Below are 20,654 nucleotides of genomic sequence, written 5' to 3'. Positions count from 1 at the left end.
GCAGTGATCAGAGATAGCATTACACACCCTCTGAGGCATTTCCTGTGGAGTTTCCTGCTTTCTTCACGACTTCATGTGCTAATGTCCATTAATCCTGGCAAACCCTCGACAGCTCTTTCTGTCTCAGGCTCTGGTATCACAAAGGCTCTCTCTCTCACACAGTCGTCGCTCCGAACTGAAAGCAGCAGACCGGGGGGCTCCCAGTATTTCACAGCCCGATGGTGGAGATAAGCTTTCTAATGAGTGTAGGTGTACTTGCAGATGCTTGTGCGTGCATGTATGAGAGATCTGCCATGTATACAGTTGAGCCCTAGGGGGAAAAACTGTCTGGGAAATGATAAAGCTGATGCCAAACTGTACAAAAATCTGTGTCAAAAACGTCTGGAAACGAGTGCTAATCCAAACGGATGTATTGAGGTTAAAGACATGGGGGCATGAGCTAAGCATAGTGTTTGAACCTGCAAAGCATTTTTTTCTGTATTGCAGTGCCTGCAAGGCTGTGTTGAAGAGTTTTAATCTAATCATATCTAACAAAGTTTCAATCAAGTCTACAGTGATTTTTATTATGGCTGCCCTCATCTTTCTCTCGCCTTTGTTTGTAGGAGAGCAACATTTCTTTCTCTATTTTTGGCTTCTCATCTGTCACAATGCCTTTTGACACCATGAACACCAGACATCATTTATCTCTAGCGTGACTCAATTGAAAAGCCTTCCTTGCCACGTCTCGTCCTCCTCCTCAGTCTGCCTCAGATAAGGTCGCTCCTTAACCACCTCGCCATACAGTGTTACACAAGTCAGCTGAGTCACACACCAATATAGTGATCGAAACTCTGAAACCAGGCCCACATACCTCTGTCTTTCAAGGAAAACCAGCAGTGATTGATGATGGATAACTGCAGGGATTTAGATGTTTGAACAACATATAAGTTGTGTTTCTACATCGTCGTTACGGCCGTATGTGTTCCCTGTTGCTCTGCCCAGGTGTGCTGCGTTGCTCAACAAGCTGCACTGGCTCCTGTGCCAGCAGCAGAAGGGAGGCCTCTGGCGTGGCGACTACTGGTCTTGCTGCCTCTCAGTTTATAGGATTTTGTGTTGTCTTGTTCATATGTCTTTATGTTAATAAATCCCATGGATTTGATTGTTTTAAAGGTGTCTATTGTGGTTTATTTGGGTCAGTCATGGAGTGTTGTTCTCCCCACAGGGCTGCCCAAGTTTGGGGCGTAACATTCGTCTTCAATAGGCCCTTTTCACAGCAGCCACTTTGACATGTCATAGCAGGATAAACTTAAAATGAATTATGGTCCCAATCTATTTAGTGTCTCACAGCTTATCCAGTGAGCCAGCAGGCACAATACCAAGATCCTGACCCACCTAAATGGAACAGGGACACAATTAATGTTATTAATTACACCTTGTGTTTATGACATGTCAAATTGGCTATAAAACATAACTAATATTCAAAAGGTCACAATAGGATGTGCTCTGTCATGCTTTACAGTAATAGCCTACTTGCACATCCGCGTTAAAACAAAGGGCTCCTGTTCCAAATGTTTTTTGCATATGCAGGACTTAAAAGCATTTTACTAGCACATTAAGCAATGATTTCTTGTACTTCTTATACAATTTGAATAGCAAAGTGATTTTCTTGGCCTTAAGTGTAGCTATTCAGCGAGCTACAAACACTTCAAATAAAAGTTTAGGGCAATATTTGATACCATAAACAATAGGGTAGCTAGTTGGACTAAAATAAATAAACTTAGAAAGTTGTATTAGTGACACATTAGCCTTGGTTAGCAGTAAACAGATAACAGACAAACTAAATCAACAAATCAACTTTTATAAAACATCTAAAAAAAAGGTAGGCTACCTTCAGATAATGCTAACATTAACATTTGAACTGAGGAGTACATAAAAGATGACAAAATGCTGGATGAAACCATAGATAAATGTAGCCTATAGGCTGTCTATGGATGTAACAATGTCAGTTAAACTGTAACTATATTGAACTGTGTCAGCGTTGGTCGCTACGAGCAACAGAATGCTCAACAGCAGAAAAGAAACGTTAATAACATCCAATTTTTTAATAGAAATGGCAGCAAGTGCTGTAAACAATGACCTTCAAAAAGACAGTATAGGCCTACAAATGGATGACTATGGCAGGAAATGACACAACAACTCATGTGCCTGCGTTATCAGACGTACATAAACATCGTTAAACGCAGGAAATATCTATCTGAAAGTCAGGAAGTCATTTTGTATGTCTCACAGCCCCAAGTCATCTGAGATAAATGCCTGTTTTGAACAGCACATCAGGAAATGATGTTGCAGAGTGTTGCATGATACGACAAGGCACTATAGGTGACAACCAAATTACACTAATTTCATCAGAATTTCCTTTATTTTGGAAAAGCACACAGAAATGCAGGACGCTCAAATTCTTACATAAACAGCAGTTGAACCAGATTTCTATATTTTTAACTAATAACAACTGTATATGTCTCTGTTGAGTCACAACCAGTATAGCAGTTTGTTTTCAAGCTACTCAAGGTTTATGACAGCAACCTTCTTACTTGAACTCAAAACTATTTGGACTAACTGAAACTGGCCAGGCATGCCCATACACGTCTGGGGGAAAACAGTTATTATCCAACTATAATTTCTTTCACTGGAGGACGAGAAACTGACAAGCTGAGAGGACAGACAAGTTTGGCATTGTTTGTCTGTTCGGCTGCTATACCTGAGGGGAAATCCTTATCACTCTCAGGATTTCAGCGGTTTCAGTTGACAATGAAGTCATCCTGCTGTGAGAAAGATGATATCGTATGGGAAGGCTGCGGGGCCAAGCCTATCCCCTGTGGGACAATCATTTAGGCCGCAACCCCACCAGTGCCAAAAGGTATTACTCACCACAAAGCATGAGACGTCACAATGTGAAGGAAGGGTCATTTTTATTATCGATACTGTCCACATAAAGTGATTTGGTTCTCTTAGATGAAAACACAAGCTGGAAACTGTGACATTATTATTTCATTTCAGTATTTCTCAAGATTACAGGGAAGTGTGAAGTCAATAGGAAGGAGGGGCAGTTCTCCATCCCCATGGGCTCCTCACAATGACCCAGTTTCCAATGAAGTGATCACAGACACGTCCTGCCCCTACACTGTGTGTTTGTGCCCTATATGAGGCTATTAATAAAGACGAAAGGACTGAGTGTGGTTTTGGGTTTCTTTTACTTTCTGTTAGCATGCAGGGAGGTTAATTACTGTTACCGTAAATGTCATTGTGACAAAAAAAGAATCAACTTTCCAAGGTATTACATTTAAAGCAACATGATCTCCGCAGGGACACCTTTGAGATGTCTGATAAAAAAAAAAATTGTATTATACTTTCACTTCTCAGACCCAGAGTTGCACACTGGTTCTTAGATAGATGTAATATGTTTTTCACTTTCCTTAAAGCCCCCAAATGACCACTTAGAGTCACTTATTATCACATTATAACACATTGTAACAGTGATTATAATGCATTATAAACAGATTATAATGTATTACAACAATGGGAATTAAAATGATCCTTGCAAAGTGTCATTATGACGCAATTATTACATGTTATGATACTTGACCTTATAAGTCATTATAAAATGCTTTATAATTCGTTATGATTATTGTTATAAAGCATATGAACATTATAATATTAACATTTATGCAATAGACATATATTTATTATATATGTGTATATCTGGAAAAATATATGAAACATATATGAAAGTGGCCATTTTAGCTATATTTTAAAATATATCTGACATACTGTATATGCATAATTAGGTGACTTATATGTACATCCCATCTATACGCATATATGTGTGTGTTAGCAACTGTCTGTAAATCCTGCAAGCACCTTCAGGGACTAATTTCTACACAGGTTTCTGAGATCACCTCCAGACAACTAATGGAGATAAAGTGAAGTGAAGGTTTAAAGCGTAAAACAACATGTTATGGGCCCACTGTGGAGACTGTAGCGTAAACAGATGATGTGTCAGTCTGTGTTGTTTGTAGCCTGCAGATAACATTGGGATGGGAATTTCTGAAGAGGGAATTCCACTCATACCAATACCTTTTACATTTGTTACGTTATGCTATGTCATCTTTGTGTTTGGACTTGTTTTCCACTGGGATCTGCAGTATTTATAGGAAGGGTATGTGCCAGAAAACTGCCCCGTCTCCATCCCATATCAATAGACATACTCTAAGTCGGACTATGTGTAGTAGCCTAATATTACAAACAGAGTGAATATTAAATATTGCAAGACCCATGGCTTTCATGATTTTTCGAGTGCATTTTCCAATTACGGTTATTTCAGTCACTTTTAAAGCACTTTGATGAACCTGATGCTAAATAAAGTTTGATTTAAAGGAACAGTTTGTAACATTTAGGGGGATCTATAGGGAATGGGAGCATTCTGGGGCGCCGCCATTTTTGGAGGGTAGCGTAATGACAGCGATTCGAGAAACGGAGCGTCACGACGCCCACTCCGCATTTGCTTTAAAGTTAAGGGCTAGTCTACTTTATGTAAATAACGGCCGTCCGACGCGACTCGCCGCCTCTCGAAACTCCCAAAAATCTTTTAAAATAAACGTTGTCGATCCAAAATAAAGACAGATTCAGCAACTGCATGGATTATTTCTCGCCTCAAATGTTCTCAGAAACACATTTCGGTGAACTATTTTCGTGAAATAAGAGAAGAAAGTTTCCAAACGAGCCTCCATACTGTTTCCGGTTTGAAAGCTGGGAGCAGCAGCCGACGGAGGGAGAGCGTTCGTCCAATCAGGTGGGGACAGCCTGTGTCTAGTGACAGCCCACCAAGCGTCCAATGCTGGGAAGCGAGGCGTCCCCTCGTGATAAAAAACACCCCTGTGGACACTTACCATAACTCTCTGCAACTTCACGCTAGATGCCGCAAAATCCACACTGCACCTTTAATTTAAGTAAATAAAGATTTTTTTTTCAGTGCCTGTAATGGACCTAAAGCTAGTATTTTTTTTTAGCAATTAGCTAGTATACTGAGGGCACCTCTGGACCACTAGCAGTAACATTATATATCTCAAAGTCTAATTACAGACTCCCCCTCTAATCTCACATCAGGTGATATCGATCCGCCCAGTGACGTCAGTGTAATGATGACGTAATGTGATTGAAGGTTTTTACCACCGGACCAACAGGACAAACGAGGACACCGTGTTGGGAGCTGGAGAACTTGCCAAGTGGGTCAACGTGAGAGCAGTTTAGTGAAGTGTGAAAGGAGAACTTTAATAATGAAGAAGGACTTGTCTCCATCAGCAGCAGCAGCAGCTATACGAAGAGCTGCCCATGTGCTTTCTGCTAGGACGTCGAAGGAAAAGAGTGAGTGATAACTGTCTAATGTCGAGCCCACTTTCTCTCTGTGTGTGTAATGAACAGGCCCGCTGCACAGCATGCAATGCATCCAATGCTGCAGGTGTGCTTGTGCTACAACCTGCAGGCCAGACTCCTGGATAAGAGTGATAATTGCTGACAGATGCATGCTGAAAGAGGATAATACAGGGATTGATGGAGGAACAGGTTGCATAAAGGTTGCATAAAAAGACACAGGGCAGTGAAATTAACTCTTGATTATGAGATGGCAGCCAGGTGTGTATGTGTGTGTGTGATTGACAGGATCATCCTGTCATTATGTTCCTGTGATGGTGAGACATGATAAACTTTGACCCTTTTGGAAATTGTTCTTGCATAACTGGAGCATCATCTTATGAAACACTCGTTTTGGTCATTGATGTTGCTCTCTGGACACAACTGCAGAGGAAGGATCTTTGGCTGTGATTGCAGCTGTTTTTGATTCACATGCATAGCCAATTAAGAGATTAATTATATTGAACAGGTTTTTAGTGTTTGTTGTTTTTATGATTCGAAGATTATTGAATTTTATGTTTTGAAAGTGCTTGTGGGGCGTAACATCATTTTAGAGAATGAAATGTATGATTTCAGGTATTTTAGGGTTGGGGATTGCTGCTTTATTGATGTAACTTACTGTGCCTCCCACATACAGTATCTGTTCATGAGGTTAGATTTAAAGGGAGAAGAAATTTAGTGTCCGAGAACGAGACAAAAAAAAGAAAATCTCGCACAAACAAACAACGATGTCCTGATGAAGGTCCTTGGTGACCGAAACGTTGACTAATAAAGCAGAGAGAAGTGTGTGCGGGAGCAAGTCATTTTTTTGAAAAAGTACATATTGGATGGGATCTACTCCGAGGACCACAAACAATTTTGAGAATGTGCATGTTTTCCTCTCCTTGTTGTCTGGACACACTAGTCATGATTGACAGTTTCAAATCATCCTTTTTCTTTTTTAAAACTTGGACAGACTTCAGGATGTTATGCAACAGCAGCAGATGGAGGAAGGAGCTAGAACTGAACAGTTGTTTTGGCATTCACACTTCAGTCTTCTCAAGGAGATGATTAATGCTGAATGTCAACATAAAAACACATACAAAGTTTACTGTCTATGATTGACAAGGCCTTTTTTCTCACCATGACTTCCACTCCTGCTGTTGCACACTGAATTAAAGGTACCCTATACGATATCCAAAGCATTAATATAGCAGTAAACAACTATTTGCTTTAAAGATATAGATGAGTAACGTCTACCTGAGCAGAGAATAAAGTCATTCCCCCGCATATTTGCCAACCTTGAGACATTCAAAAGAGGGAGGATTACATAACCAAATATCAAAATAATAAGTACACTGCAACAGCATTTTTATGTTGAATAGGCCTGCTTTTAATTTTACTTTTAGTTCTCAGGAAAGAAAACTGAATAATTTGCCCCTCTGGTGTGAACTTCTGGTATAAACGAGGCAAATAATCATCCGTTTTTATGTATTTTTGCTCCGTCTTGAGTATTTCTTACTCTTAGTACTCTCTATTTCTCTCTCCTTCTCTCACTGACTGAAGGTCCTTTCAGACACAACGCCACCACTGCACTCTGAAAGCCATTATTTCCAATGGCTTGCGCCACGGCACGCCAGCTTTTTGCTGCGTCCAGTGCCATTGAATGCATCCAGCAAAGCCCAATTTGGGTGCTGCACACTGTGATGTGCAGCGAGCGCAGCTCAAACCGCGTTGTGTCGGTCGCGAGCGTATATATATCTATGGTCGCGAGCAGCTCTCTTCTGCCGGGAAACGACACTTGGTGTAGCTGTATTGCCGTCCTGGTGGAAACAACAGGGCTTATACACTTTACACACAATTTTGAGGCTATGGTGTGTCTGTTTACTTAGTTAGTTGGATGGCAGTGTCCTTCCTCACAGTTCGAGAAGGATGGCAGGTGTTCTTCCCACTTGTAAATCTCGTGAGAACGTAATCTGAGATTGGACGACCTTAGCACCATCACCCTGTAACGTAAAACCCAGGACAGGCCAGACTCTCCTCTCATGTCCTGTCAGTCGTTTGGTCCTGCTGATTTACTGTCTTCCGCTTGTCTTCTAATGACATTGTGGCTCTGGGTTCATATAGCATGTGGTTGTAGGAGCTTGTTTTTAACCCACGGTAGAAGCATGGATGACTTTGATGCACACATGCATGTTTCCCTCACAATGAACTGTAATAACTTTGATTCCTTAACTTTATCATTAGGTGAGAAGTTTGATTTGTCCAACACTTTGATTTATGACCAAATACCTGCCAAACTAATGACATTCCCATCAGCCTCAGCTGTGCCTTGTGTTTAGTGCTAATTAACTCATGTTTGCATGCTAACACACTAAACTAAGATAGTAAACATGGTAAGCATTACACCTGCTAAACATCAGCATGTCAGCATTGTCATTGTGAGCATGTTAGCATGCTGATGTTAGCATTTAGCACAAAGTACAGTCTCACAGAGTCACATAGACTTTGTCTTGTGTGAAATACAAAGGAGTCAGTGAAATATTTCCAAATATCTTTCCATGTTTTTAAGATATCCATTCTGTGGAGGTGACAGATGTCCTTGTGTGTCATTCAGTTGGCAACCTCCGGGTCTGAAAAGTGAAGCCAATGTGGAAGTGTCTTAAACTTGCATTCTCTCTAACAGCCAGCAGGGGGCGACTCCTCTGGTTGCAAAAAGAAGTCTGATTGTATAGAAGTCTATGAGAAAATGAGCCTACTTCTCACTTGATTTATTACCTCAGTAAACATTGTAAACATGAGTTTATGGTCTCAATCGCTAGTTTCAAGTCTTCTTCAATACAGCATGATGTTCATTTAGTAAATGATGGTCCCATTTAGAGTCAAATAGACCATAAAGCAGGGGATGCTTTAGGGCGTGGCTACCTCGTGATTGTCGCTACCACGGCGTTGTCTGGTCTGGGAGTTGTTTTCATTTTACATCTTTAACTCGTTCATAGTGTGTTTTCAGTTCATGAAAGTTAATTGTACCGTATTGGTCAGCAAAAAAACATCTTATTCAGCGATTGTGCTTAGCTCCACCCTGTCATGTCACTTCTGGTTGCAAAAAAACAAGATGGTGCCAGCCAAAATGCCAAACTCAAGGCTTTAAAACGGCAGTCCACAAACCAATGGGTGACGTCACAGTGACTATGTCCACTTCTTATATAAAGTCTATGGTATCATTGCCTCAAACAGCCATTTTTAGGCCTACTGTACTCATCTTTGTCACATGGTGGTAGTAGTAGTGACGGCTGGTCAGGTTCCTGATGAGCTGCAGCTGTCAGGTAGCTTTCTCTCTCTCTGTCTCCTGACTGATGTTTTTACTGGAGGTCGTTCAGACGGATGCCTCCACAGGATGTCTTTGGTCCCGCGCTGTATCACGTTTCTCTCCCTTGAAGTTTATCTTAAATCACTCCACAACCTGCCCTATATATGTTATATTGAGGTCCAGGTGGTGTGCAACTGTACAGCACTCGTTCCGTGTTTGATGGTGATGTTATATTTATAGTGTGTATGTATATGCCTGTGTTTAATGATTATATACCTGACGTCCTGATGTCCAGTGTCATCCAACACTTTTATCTCTCCTGCCTAAAGCAGCTCCAGATAGCATGCAGAGTTCAAACGCACTGCATGCGGAAGAGCGCTGACTGTGCTTCCATATGTGACATGATACATGTCTGCAGTACTTTTTGTGAGACGGATACTACAATACACAATAAGATTGGAAGGAGAATTCACAAGAAAATAATGAATGGTCGGATTTATTTTAAGAGACAAACAGGAAACAACTCTATTGTTTCCATATCTTCCGTTTCAGTTCATTGCCGCCAGTTTAATAATGGGATTTGCTGAATCTCCATTTTCTACTGACGGCTACCTTTTAGTGTTTTGAACCCCTCCCTGATAAACTGTTGGCGTTGAGAGATGTGATATCCCCCTGTTTTCCTAATCTCTGCTTGAGGCTGGAGCTGAGCCCTATATGCCTGCAGGAGAAGGGTAGTGAGTCTTTGTATGGGGGGGTCATGATCTTTCACCTGCTGCTGGCAGCCCCCCCTGCTGGGAGGTCACATGTAGGAGCTGAGGCGTGAAGGAGTCGACAAGAGAGGGGGGAGCAAAGGAGGATGGGAAGAGAATAAGATGGCAGAGGAGGAAGTTAATAGGAACAGAAACGTATTTCTGTGTTGTTTTACCTTCAACACCTGGGTTGTGTCCAGAAGGTAACCCGCAAATTGCGAAATCTGATCTGAAATCTGCAAAAACTGCCCGACGAACTATCTTAATCTTAACTATTCGAGATCAATGCCTAACCCTAACCTTTCCCCAACTTGTGGGTTCCCTTCTTGACTTGAGCCAACACTTGCATATAACTCAAAGCAATGATGTGGGAGCGTATGTAGGGTTCATAGGTCATGAGCAAAATGGACTGAATATCAACAATCGGGGTTCAACGTTAATGTCTTTTTTTCACTTGCCCGGCCCAGAAATCTACTTGCCCCAAAGTGGATTTTTACTTGCCCCTATACAAATTGTTTTATTCATTAGCGGTTATCAAATAACAACAAAGACCAAAGTTAATTGTCATGTTTGATCTTTATTTAAATGAATGAATCTGGAGTCTAAAATCCTGTTCCAGGATAACTGAAATGCTCGCTTTGTCTTTCTTGCGAGTTCCTATTCGTTACTACACATGTGCAACTCTCAACAGAGATGGAAAGGAAGCGAGAAGGCTCACTCCTTAGCTCCTTCCATCATCAGCTCTGGAGAAAACAATATGTTTGATTATTTTTTTTACCATTTGCCTGATCGGGCAAGTGAGTCGCTAGTAAGACGAGCAGAAATAAGCTCGTCTTGCACTCCTGAGAAGCCGCAACATTATAGTTCACCTATCATCACCTCGCTTTGTCTCAATCAGACAGCCCTGGTTTCAGCTGCACAGCTGAATGACCTTTTCCTGCTTGTCATACAGGAAAAGGAAGTGAGCTGTGCTAACAAGCAGGGCATCCAGCTTTAAATTTAGCTTCTTCACAGATAGCCTACATACAGGTTGCACACTACTTCACAAAATCCCTGCATTGTGTGAGGCGTGAAAGTTTGCTCTGTAGAGTGTTGTTAACCTTTTAGTGGAAAGTGTGTCAGAAGCCGCAGCGCCACCCTTCTATTAAAAGCTTTTCATCCAGAACTTGTCAGCATTACGACACGCACCGCTGCCTCGATCAGAGATTAAAACACCCAACATTTTCTCAGTACCTGCCGTGATTGGAGATGAAAACAATATACCGCCGATCTGGGACGACATGCAAAGCGTGCCCTTTCGCATGCAAAGCTGTGTGGCAGCCACACGAGGTGCAGCCTGGCATCAGAGATAGAAATGCGAGGTCATACCGTGTTTCAGCATCTATCTGGTTGAATGCATTAATCTGTCACGAGGTGCAAATAATGAAAGATTTCTTTGTTGAAAACACATTTTTGGTCAGTAAGCAAGGTGGTTTATCTGGGCAGGTTCTGATCATCTCTTGTTTATATCATGTTTTAATAATGTTCCCTTGATGATGGATGAGCTGCTGTGACCGCTCTCTTCCTGTTATAATTTCCAAAATTCACGGTTTGTTGCCACTGTGTGTGTGTCTGTATGCGTGCATGACAGAGGACAAAAGGTTGATGTTGATATCACCATGTGTTTCCTGTTATACACTAAGGCGTGTGTGTGGTTGCCCGTGGGTCTGCAGGTCCAGCCCATATTTCCGCGGCCCAGACTGGAGCAGCAGCAGAAGGACACGCAGAGACCTGCTCTGCGCTGCGCGGGGATATATTTAGGACTGTTGTGTTGCTGTGAGACAGGCTGTTGGAGGAACTTCCTCTTCAAAACCCACTTTTTTCCAGGTCTTGGAGGCTGTATTGTCTACACAGGCTGTTCTATTCATAGTGTATACAACTATGTATACAGCATTATAGTAGTGTTTACAGACAGTGATGTTGTAACCAACACCTGCAAGTAAATAGTTCACTGAGATTAGAGGATGTGCGATTCACTCCAAGTGAAAAAGGAGATTGTCCTCCGTCATGACTTGATCTAGATGTGAAATCAACATAACCTCCTTGCATTGGGGCTAAATACAGATAACCCAGATAGGGAACCTTGACCCGGTCTGTACTGACTCACATGTACACACACAGAATCACCCTAAAGTGGTCATCTAGAAGCTTGCAGAAGATTAGTGTTGACAGAGTCATAGAGCACTCATTATTTATTCATCATGAATTAAAGTAGGATGCAGAAGAGCAGTGTGAATGTAAAAGAATCATTTTTGAGGATTTCCACAGATTTTTTTCATTAGATTTGAGTTGTTATGGTGATCGTCGAGTTAAGTCTTTCAGTCTCAAGGCCGGCTTACTGTGCACAAAAAATGGGAGCTACAAATTTTAAAATGTCATCTTATACCCCCAAGATATGAGTGAGTTTTGTTTCCATGGTGATAATGTTGACAGCACCACTGTGAACCCAACAAACTCTGCTTTCTTGTCCAGCATTAGTCCCACAAAACAACAAATACTTTCAACACTATTTAATCAGACGTCCTTCTTTTCTTTTTTATAAATTATTCTGAAGTTGCTTTTGCATCGTGTATCATATTTTTCAGCCCATTTGTATGAATGCCACGATAATGCTCAAAGCATTTAGCATTCGGCCGCCTTTCCTGCTTTTGGCGTTTCATTTGTACACAATGTAGTCTGTGTCAATATGCTACTCTCAATGCTAGTGACGTAGAATAAAAGGCGATTATGGTGGGCGGGTGGGGAGGTGGATGGGTCCAACAAATGCACAACTGTTTTCAACACTGTTTTGTTTTGTAAGTTATGTTGGTGACATTTGTCATGTTTTTGTAGTAATGTTTGTGACGTGTTTTCCGTTCTGATTATGCATTGTTTCCGTGCATATTTTACTTAGTTCACTGTATATACTTATTTTAAGCCCAACCATGAAGTTTTTCCTAAACCTGTGTTTTTTTTGCCTAAACCTAATTGTGGACGTTGGCGTAGTTTTGTTGCGTGGCATACAAATGACACACAAAAAGCGGTGTACAAATATAATGCGTCCTCATGACACGTGGAATGTCCGTGTAATGTCGTCCTATTTATACACCTTCCTGTGAGACAAGGTTGTATTTTATATCTCGTTTCAACCTTTTTGACGCTTGTGTTGACAGCTGGATTTTTTCTTATTTACTACGGTCACTATTTTTTCCTCTGTTACATTTTTTCCATTACTACTACACTGACTTTTCTTTGTACTGTCTTGTACTTTCTGTTGAGGTGAACAGCGAGGAGTTTTTTAAATCTACTATTGTTGCTCATAAGGCTTCTTTATATATTAAAAAAACATCATATGAAAAGGACTCTTGTAAGTCCCCTTTAATATAGTTTAAATGTAGACCGCTCTGTGCAGCTGATGGTAGCATTTAAATTTGATGTCATTTTCCGGCTCATTGAAGAAATGACTCGGGTCATCCCAGGTTTTCAGGTCTGTGGGAATGTGTCTGTGTTTCTGGTTTAAATCAGATGAGCTGAGACATTTGGATTCCCAGGGGGCACAATGAACCCGACCCGAGCTGTCAAAGGAGCACATATGAAACCTGCTGATTACATACACACATCATGCATCCACTTCAGACGTGAAATGAAGCGTGTGTGGGCATAATTGTGCACATGCACTATATGTCACGACCCATCCTGCGCATCTGATAACACACCGGTGTCTGTATTTGTTCAGCAGATAAAAACATTCCAGCAGACGTACCTATAGGCTGGGATTTAAGTGCATGATGTGTTCTCTCAAGCGTTTTCTATACTACTAACCACCACTTAAAGTGCTTTAGAGATCTGCTGTAAAAACATGTTTCCAGTAATTACAAGGTTTGTGAGGAGGGCAGGGAAAGTTTGGCCCACTGACTTTAACATGTAAAATGGTAACCTTAGAAAATGGTTTAATGCATGCCTTCAGAATAGCTTTTAATACCTGCCTGGTTGAACAAGAGCTGCTTTTAAGAGAAGGATTACCAAGAATTAGATTTGTTGGATGTTAACCACTCAACCATGTAATACAGTGTCAAAAGCTTGTAATGCAGTTGCTATATAATTGCATTGTTTTTGCGTGTGTTTTCTTACATATTCCTCAATTTTGTTATTGTTTTTAAATGTTTTATCAACCCAATACATCAGAACTTCTGCCCTTAAAGGGGAGCTCTTACGCTGATTAACCACTGGCTATCACAAGTATAAAACAATGAAATCTCAGGCCTAACTGTCAGCGGTCGGGTTGCATTGTGGGTAATGTAGGCACCAGGTTTTGACAAGAATGTGAGGAATAAAAAAGACTCTGGTTCTGCTACATCAAAGCTAAATTGGTGGAGCGCTCTTTTAACACTCATTTGTTGTAGTGAATCTGAACATTTTGCAAAAACTGGATGATGCAAAGTTTTTAACCAACAGCAACTTTTAGCTTGTTGTGTTCACTCCACCGGCTCGGAGAAGTGTTTGCCCATGCACTTGCCTCTCCCAGCTCCTTGCAGGTTGTGGCCATGTAAACTAAAGGCTAAAAGGTTGAAGGTCAGGGGCAGGGTGAGACTGAAATACTCCTTCTCTGAATGCAGCAGGCTAATTCCAGATAGCACGAAAGGAATCCTAATAGTAGTGGCTATATATGGGAGTGCAGGTCGGCTGACGCACTCACTTATTGTACTGACGCTATCACTGCCCACTAAGGGTCTGTAAACATTATGAAGGGCTGGATGTTGTGTTTTTTGCTGAGTTTGTCCCAACTCAGCGTACAGTGGAGATTTAATTCTGTATAATAATGGCATCTAAACACACCTGCTTATCAAGCGGCTAAATGTGGCCCTTTGTCCTTTTTGTGCATTACCCTTCTGTTGGTTCAAGGTTCAATTTATTCATCCATAAAATCATGGACATTACAGTGCTTCCTATCTAATCAACCGACACTCATTACAGAGTATAACATAGATTAAAGACCTATAAAAACCATATAGACTAAAAACAACCTAAAACTTATATATTCCACAATTAAATTCTCGTAATATGTCTGTACGTAATACGTGTGTGCTCGTAATATACTGTATGCTCTTAGATATTTCACGTATTAATGCTGTGGTGATTTTAGTACAGTTTAACTTGTGTGAAGGATGCAAGCAATGCAGAGTTTTCTCTTTTTGATTGTCTGTGGGACGCGAGTGAATCCGCTCTCAAAGCATTGTGGGATAGCAGACGATGTGAGACTTACGTGAGACTTACTTTTTTGCAAATGAAGATGAAATTTGCCTGGAAGATCTGTCGTGTTTTGCCAAAAAAAACGAAAGAAGTTTATTCCTGTGAAGAAGCTTATTGTTGTTCTTACTGGCATCCCTCTTTGTATATCCTTTGCCTCCAAGATTACAGGTAAACAAGATGCGGTGCTTGATGCAACGTTAAGTAAATTATTGGAGAAAGTCATAGGTTGCTTAATGACATATCTACTGGCCAGCTTGTATGGAATAAGTGGTGGAGGCAATTTTACCTAATTCGTTCTCTTCCAGTGGGATGACCATCTACCTCACCGCAGCGTTACCGTGACTACTAAAGTTAGTCTATGTCATCATTATAATGCAATTACATGTTTCTTCTTGTGTGATAGAGCAGCTTTAAGCCAAGTTCCCAAGCTCCATATTGAGAACTGACCCTCATGGGACTTTTTTTTTTTAATCACTTCATCAAGTCACTCAGTGAAACAGTCCTGTAACGATCCATCGCATGATTCCTACTGGGGGGGAAAGAGAAGAAGAAGAAGATGAGGATAAGGAGGAGAGTGCCAGGATGGGTCAGGGGTCACCAGCTCACCATAACCAGAGAATGTCCGTTGCCAGTCGGGTGGATTCCTTGCTAAGTATATCAGGTTGGTGAAGTGGGAAACTATGCAGGGTTGAATTTTGCGGTAGAAAAGAAATTCCTCTAGTGTTATTTAGATATCCCCTCAGCTCTACATCGGCAGTGGGAATCTGTTGATAAAGTGCGAGGGCGTGGAGGTTGGGAAGAGCGACCCCCCTGAGATTGGTGGATAGTCCTACTCTTACTTTCACAATGAGCTCTTTCCATTCTGTGATTATGTTCTTAAATTCTGAAATAATTTCTGAAATCCCCTCGTGTTCCTGTCTCCCAGGGCGGCTCAGCCCCTGGTTAACGTCAGACCTGAGATGTCATCAAGTATAAATAAGACAAATTAAAGTCTGATGACTGAAGATAAAGCTGTGGGAGTGACATGGGGGGAATTTAGTTGGGGGATTATACTTTCTGTTTCATTTACTCACAACACTTTCAGTATTTGGTGGTAATGCACAAGATGCCACACTAATTACATTTCCCAGTAACGAGTGACACACATGCCAACCCTCCTGATTTTTCCTGGGAGACTCACGTTTTTCCTCGGCCTCTCCCGGTTTCCTCCCGGGGTCACAATTGCCGTGTTTTTCTCCTTGTTCGTTATCACAACCTGTCTCTGGCACTGTACAGCGTGTATAGGCCTTAAAAAAGCCGTTTAATTGTTGGAAATAATGGGTTTTCAGAGCGCAGTGGTGACGTTGTCGCGTTGTGTCTGAAAGGGCCTTCAGTGGGGGAGAAATGCAGGGGCAAAAAATAAATGAATGGCTTTATTTGATTGAGATAATGATAGTCCTGTAAGGGGCGGAGAAAGTGTACGACATGTAGCAAATGGCCGAGGGTTGGTACGTGGTGCATGGGGCGCCTGCTCTACGAGGTGAGCTACCGGGGCACCCCACTCCTCCCTATTTCTGAGGTCTCAAGATTGGCAAGTATGACGAGTGATGATGCGACATCATTTGGTTTGTTTTCATCGCCTCACATCTTAGAAGAACCCTCAGTGCTTGCAAATAAACAACAAGAACATTGGATGCAGTTATCATTTACAGTACACATGTAACTATAATACACAAAATACAATCGATAAGTTGTTTTAATAATTATGTAATAGGTAAAAAGTGCAATACTGGCTAGTCCATTGCACTTCATTTGAAAAATAAGTGAGAAATCCATACAATTAGTCACCCATCTGTTGTTTATGGTGCTACTCATCATGATACAGTTCATTTGGGAGAGAGTTTTTTCATATAATCACTCTACCTTTTCAGTAATTTTTTTAGAATACCAGAATTGAATTCTTGCACCGACTGGTGCTCCACTTCTGTGTGCTAAATAACGAGGTTGAACCAGAATGTGAATGTGTGCCATTGTCGGCCTCAGCAGCGCCGCTCTCCTCCCAGTGTCCTCCCCAAGGCCCCTGTATATGTGGCTGGCTTCTTTTCCTCCCTGATTTTGTTATGTCTGCAGTGAGTCCCTCCCCCAAATACACTGCACTATTCCTGGCTTCCATTCATTTTAATGTACATGTTAAAGAGGGCAAGAGAAGAGGAGCGGATGAGAGTCGGGCAGCCTATTTAATGCTAACAAAAATAAAAAGCTGTGGTGAGGAAGTTGGCGAATTGCAACAAACTTACTCTTTTTAAGCTTCTGTATTTAAATAGAGACTAACCAGCTTGTTACCAAAAATAGCCCAAATAAATGTACTTTTTGGGCCTCCAGTTGCAAATCTGTTTCCACTCTTCTCATTTGCTGACTGGTGTTTTATAGCAACGGGCTGAGTGGAGTGAGCAGCTGTATTTGGATGTCGCCAAGGGCTGTACCAACTCAAACAGACCAACTGTGCATGCTGTAGGGGTGTGTGAAGTGTGCCTTGTTTGTGTGGACCTATAGCTCGCATACTTGTACATCATTTGTTTCCTGGAAACAGTCAGGTAACCAACAACAGGTTGTCAAAGACGTTGTAAAATTTATTGGGGCAGTGGAATGAGGATATGCCGTTTTATCACTTGTTAACATCCAAAGCACTAAAACGATAATGGTAATGTTGTAAATGTACGAGGTAACCTATTCCTGAAAACTAATGTGTGTCTGCTGATGTGACGAGTAAAGGACAACTCAGCAGAATAGATTTTACAGCTTTTCTTTGTGACTTGAAGAGCAATAAATGAGTGCAACAAGCAAATGAATGAAAATGCCTTTCGATAAGTAGAAAAACAGTCAGTTGGTTTCTGATACAATTTTTAAATAGAAAACAAACCAAAAGTATCAATTTCAAATTGATCCGGACTAGCCAAACCGACTATGGCTCGTGAAAGCATCCTAAGATACAAACAAAACCGGGACCCGCTCATCAAAACGATGCTCTGTAGCACCACTAGTGATTCAAAACTCCACAGGGTACTTTTTAATAATTAGCTCCAGGAATGAAACCAGCAGTTAAAATGGGGGAATTTTGAAGTCTGACCTGTAGAACACACTAACACACACACTTGGCCAACCTCCCGCTCCTGACTTAACAGCAGCTCCTATAGTTGTCATCTCCATCGCTGACTGTGTTTAGCAGGTCTGTCAGCAGCGACACACTGATTCTAATAAGGAGAATTCCTCAGAGACGGGACGATCTGTAAAGCAAAAAAACTTCTTTGTGTATGAGTGCGTGCACGTTAGGATGCCAACACGTCTGTGTGGTAAAGCTTTTTGAGACATTTTTGCTCCACACTGAGCCCATATTGTGCAGAGAACAGTATAGCTATAAGCTGCGTCATTGTGCGCTTGTCAATTTGTGTACGCCTAAAGAGAGCAGAGGGGGGTTCTCACCCTAACGATAGCCTGAACAGGCCGCAAACATAAAAGTAATTTATTTCACTGAAAGAGAAAAGAGAGAACTTCCCCCTCCTTCCTCCGGCTTTCTTTTTCTCCCGTGTCCTCCCCCTCATCCAGCTCTCCCACTCAGCAGCTGTTCCTCTCACTTTCCGCCCTCCTTCCTCCACCACCCCACCCTGCTGCACCCCTGCATGCCCCCCTCCCCCTCCCACTCCTCCCCCACCGGCCTCAGCAGTGTGATGGCTTTGTTTTATTGTTGTGCAGCGTTCGGCAGGGAAACCCCCGTCTGGTAGTGGGGCAGGGGTCCGACCCCCTCTGAACGCTGGGGGTGTAGCGGCGTGGATGCCCAGATAAGCGGAGGATTAGAAAGAGGCGGTTGGACATTTGCTTTCTAAATGAGCTTCATGCCATTTTTTAAGCTGTTAGTTTTGGCGCCCCACACCCACACACACACTTTAACACCTGTTTCACTTGTGAAACTGAACTGGAAACTAGGGCTGTCAATCAATTCAAATATTTAATCACCATTAATCGCATGATGTCCATAGTTAATCAGGATTAATAGCAAATGAATCGCACATTTTTATCTGTTCAGAATGTACCTGAGATTTGTCAGGTATTTAATACTCTTATCAACATAGGAGTGGTCAAATATGCTTGCTTGATGCAAATATATGTAGATATTTATTATTGGAAATCAAAGCAATGACAAATATTGTCCAGAAACCCTCACAGGTACTGCATTTAGCAAAAATATGCTCAAATCATAACATGGCAAACTGCAGCCCAACAGGCAACAACAGCTGTCAGTGTGTGCTGACTTGACTATGACTTGCCCCAAACTGCATGTGATTATCATAAAGGGGGCATGTCTGTAAAGGGGAGACTCGTGGGTACCCATAGAACCCATTTTCATTCACATATCTTGAGGTCAGAGGTCAAGGGACCTCCTTTCCGACAAGCTAGTATGATTCATGGTTGGTACCAATGGATTCTTTAGGTTTTTCTAGTTTCATATAATCGATGTATCTTCACTCTAGCCTCAAAACTGAATCCACTACAACCTACAAATCACAAGTTGCGTTAATGCATTAAAGAAATTAGTGGCGTTAAAGCAAATTAGTGTTAATGTGTTATTATGGCTTTGACAGCCATACTGAAAACACATATTTCTGTGCTGAGGTTGCAGATTGCGCTTTTATTAAAATTATAGTCCAGTTAATTTGTTTAAAGTGAATCCAAAGTTTGTTTGTTTTCTTTGTTTTTCACACCTGTTTATAACCAATTTGTTCCTATATTAATGGAAAACAAGTCAAGCGTTACCAGCGTTAGTGTGTTTTACATTTTCTGTAAATATCAGCTCCAGTCTGTATTTTTATGTTTTGCTCGGCTTACAAAAACATGTATCACATTTCAGCTCCAAGATCTGTCACGCTGCTGCCAAATGGGCCGAAAAATCCCCAGTCAAAGACAGGAAACAAACATCATTTATGTGCGGTGTTGACAAGCGACAGTTTCCTGTACGGAGGAGGAAAATATGTGGAGGGAGCGAAAAATCGGGAGCAGCCTCTATTCCTGCAGTACCAGCCAAAAAGTACATGAAAACATGAAGGATGTGTGTTTATTCTCTAACCACCAATCAGCATGAACACGGTCCTACGGGGGATAGGAAGAGTCCCGGGGTGCGTGGGTGTGTGAAAGTGTGTTTACTGCAGTGTAGATGATTCTCTCCTTGAATGCCCCATTGCTCGTTTTTGTTGTTGATCCAGTTTCATCTCAAACAGGTTACAGTTATTAGTAGGTTATTTCCTACTTTTCAACATGTCTTTTGCTGAGATTCTAAGATTTTAAAGGTTTATGTGTCTTTTCTTGACATTGCTGCACTTTAGACTAACTTTTATCTGAACTATTTTAGAAAAAGTCTGAAAGTAAAGTTAAATTTATGTGCAGTTTAAGGCTCTGATCAGACAGAGCGTGTTTTTTGTTTTGCTTTAGTAGTTAGTATATAATAATAATGTATATATCCCAAAATAGCCCATGCAAAAATAAATAATCTCATACATTATAACATTATTAAAGACAGACAGAAGAACATGTCAGCTTGCTGTGCCGCGCCCCGAATCTTCCAATACTTTAGAATATTTCTCACCGAAGCTTCGAAGTCCAAAAAATGGTATTCGGGACAGCTCTAGTTGCTAGGCAACCACCAAATGAATGCTATCGTTACCTTATTAAAAACCATGAACAGTACGTGACCCAAATAATCAATAGTACAGTTTAATTAAATGAAACTTATCTCAAGTGCCGCACTAATTTGCCTCCTGCTGTTTTCTGTTCAGATCATGGTAACTACGGTTGGTAAAGTCATGAAGCTCCCAGTATCCAGCAAAAGTTCCCACAATAACAAAAAAACACTAATGACGTTGGGCGCTTTTCCA

The 20,654-nt window shown here is 41.4% G+C and overlaps 1 protein-coding gene across 1 annotated transcript in view; it reads left to right on the top strand.

Annotated features, from left to right (window-relative positions):
* The first annotated feature begins 5,203 nt into the window (after nucleotides 1-5,203).
* LOC141755822 (pleckstrin homology domain-containing family G member 1) overlaps nucleotides 5,204-20,654 on the top strand; it is a 71,627-nt gene continuing 56,176 nt past the window's right edge. Inside the window, exon 1 of the mRNA XM_074615061.1 lies at nucleotides 5,204-5,400. Within this exon, the coding sequence (XP_074471162.1) occupies nucleotides 5,313-5,400 (88 nt within the window). The 5' untranslated portion in view covers nucleotides 5,204-5,312. The remainder of the gene's footprint in view (nucleotides 5,401-20,654) is intronic.

Source organism: Sebastes fasciatus, chromosome 18 (genome assembly GCF_043250625.1).
Source record: "Sebastes fasciatus isolate fSebFas1 chromosome 18, fSebFas1.pri, whole genome shotgun sequence".
NCBI classification, from domain to species: domain Eukaryota; kingdom Metazoa; phylum Chordata; class Actinopteri; order Perciformes; family Sebastidae; genus Sebastes; species Sebastes fasciatus.
This window is presented reverse-complemented; position numbering and strand designations above follow the sequence as displayed.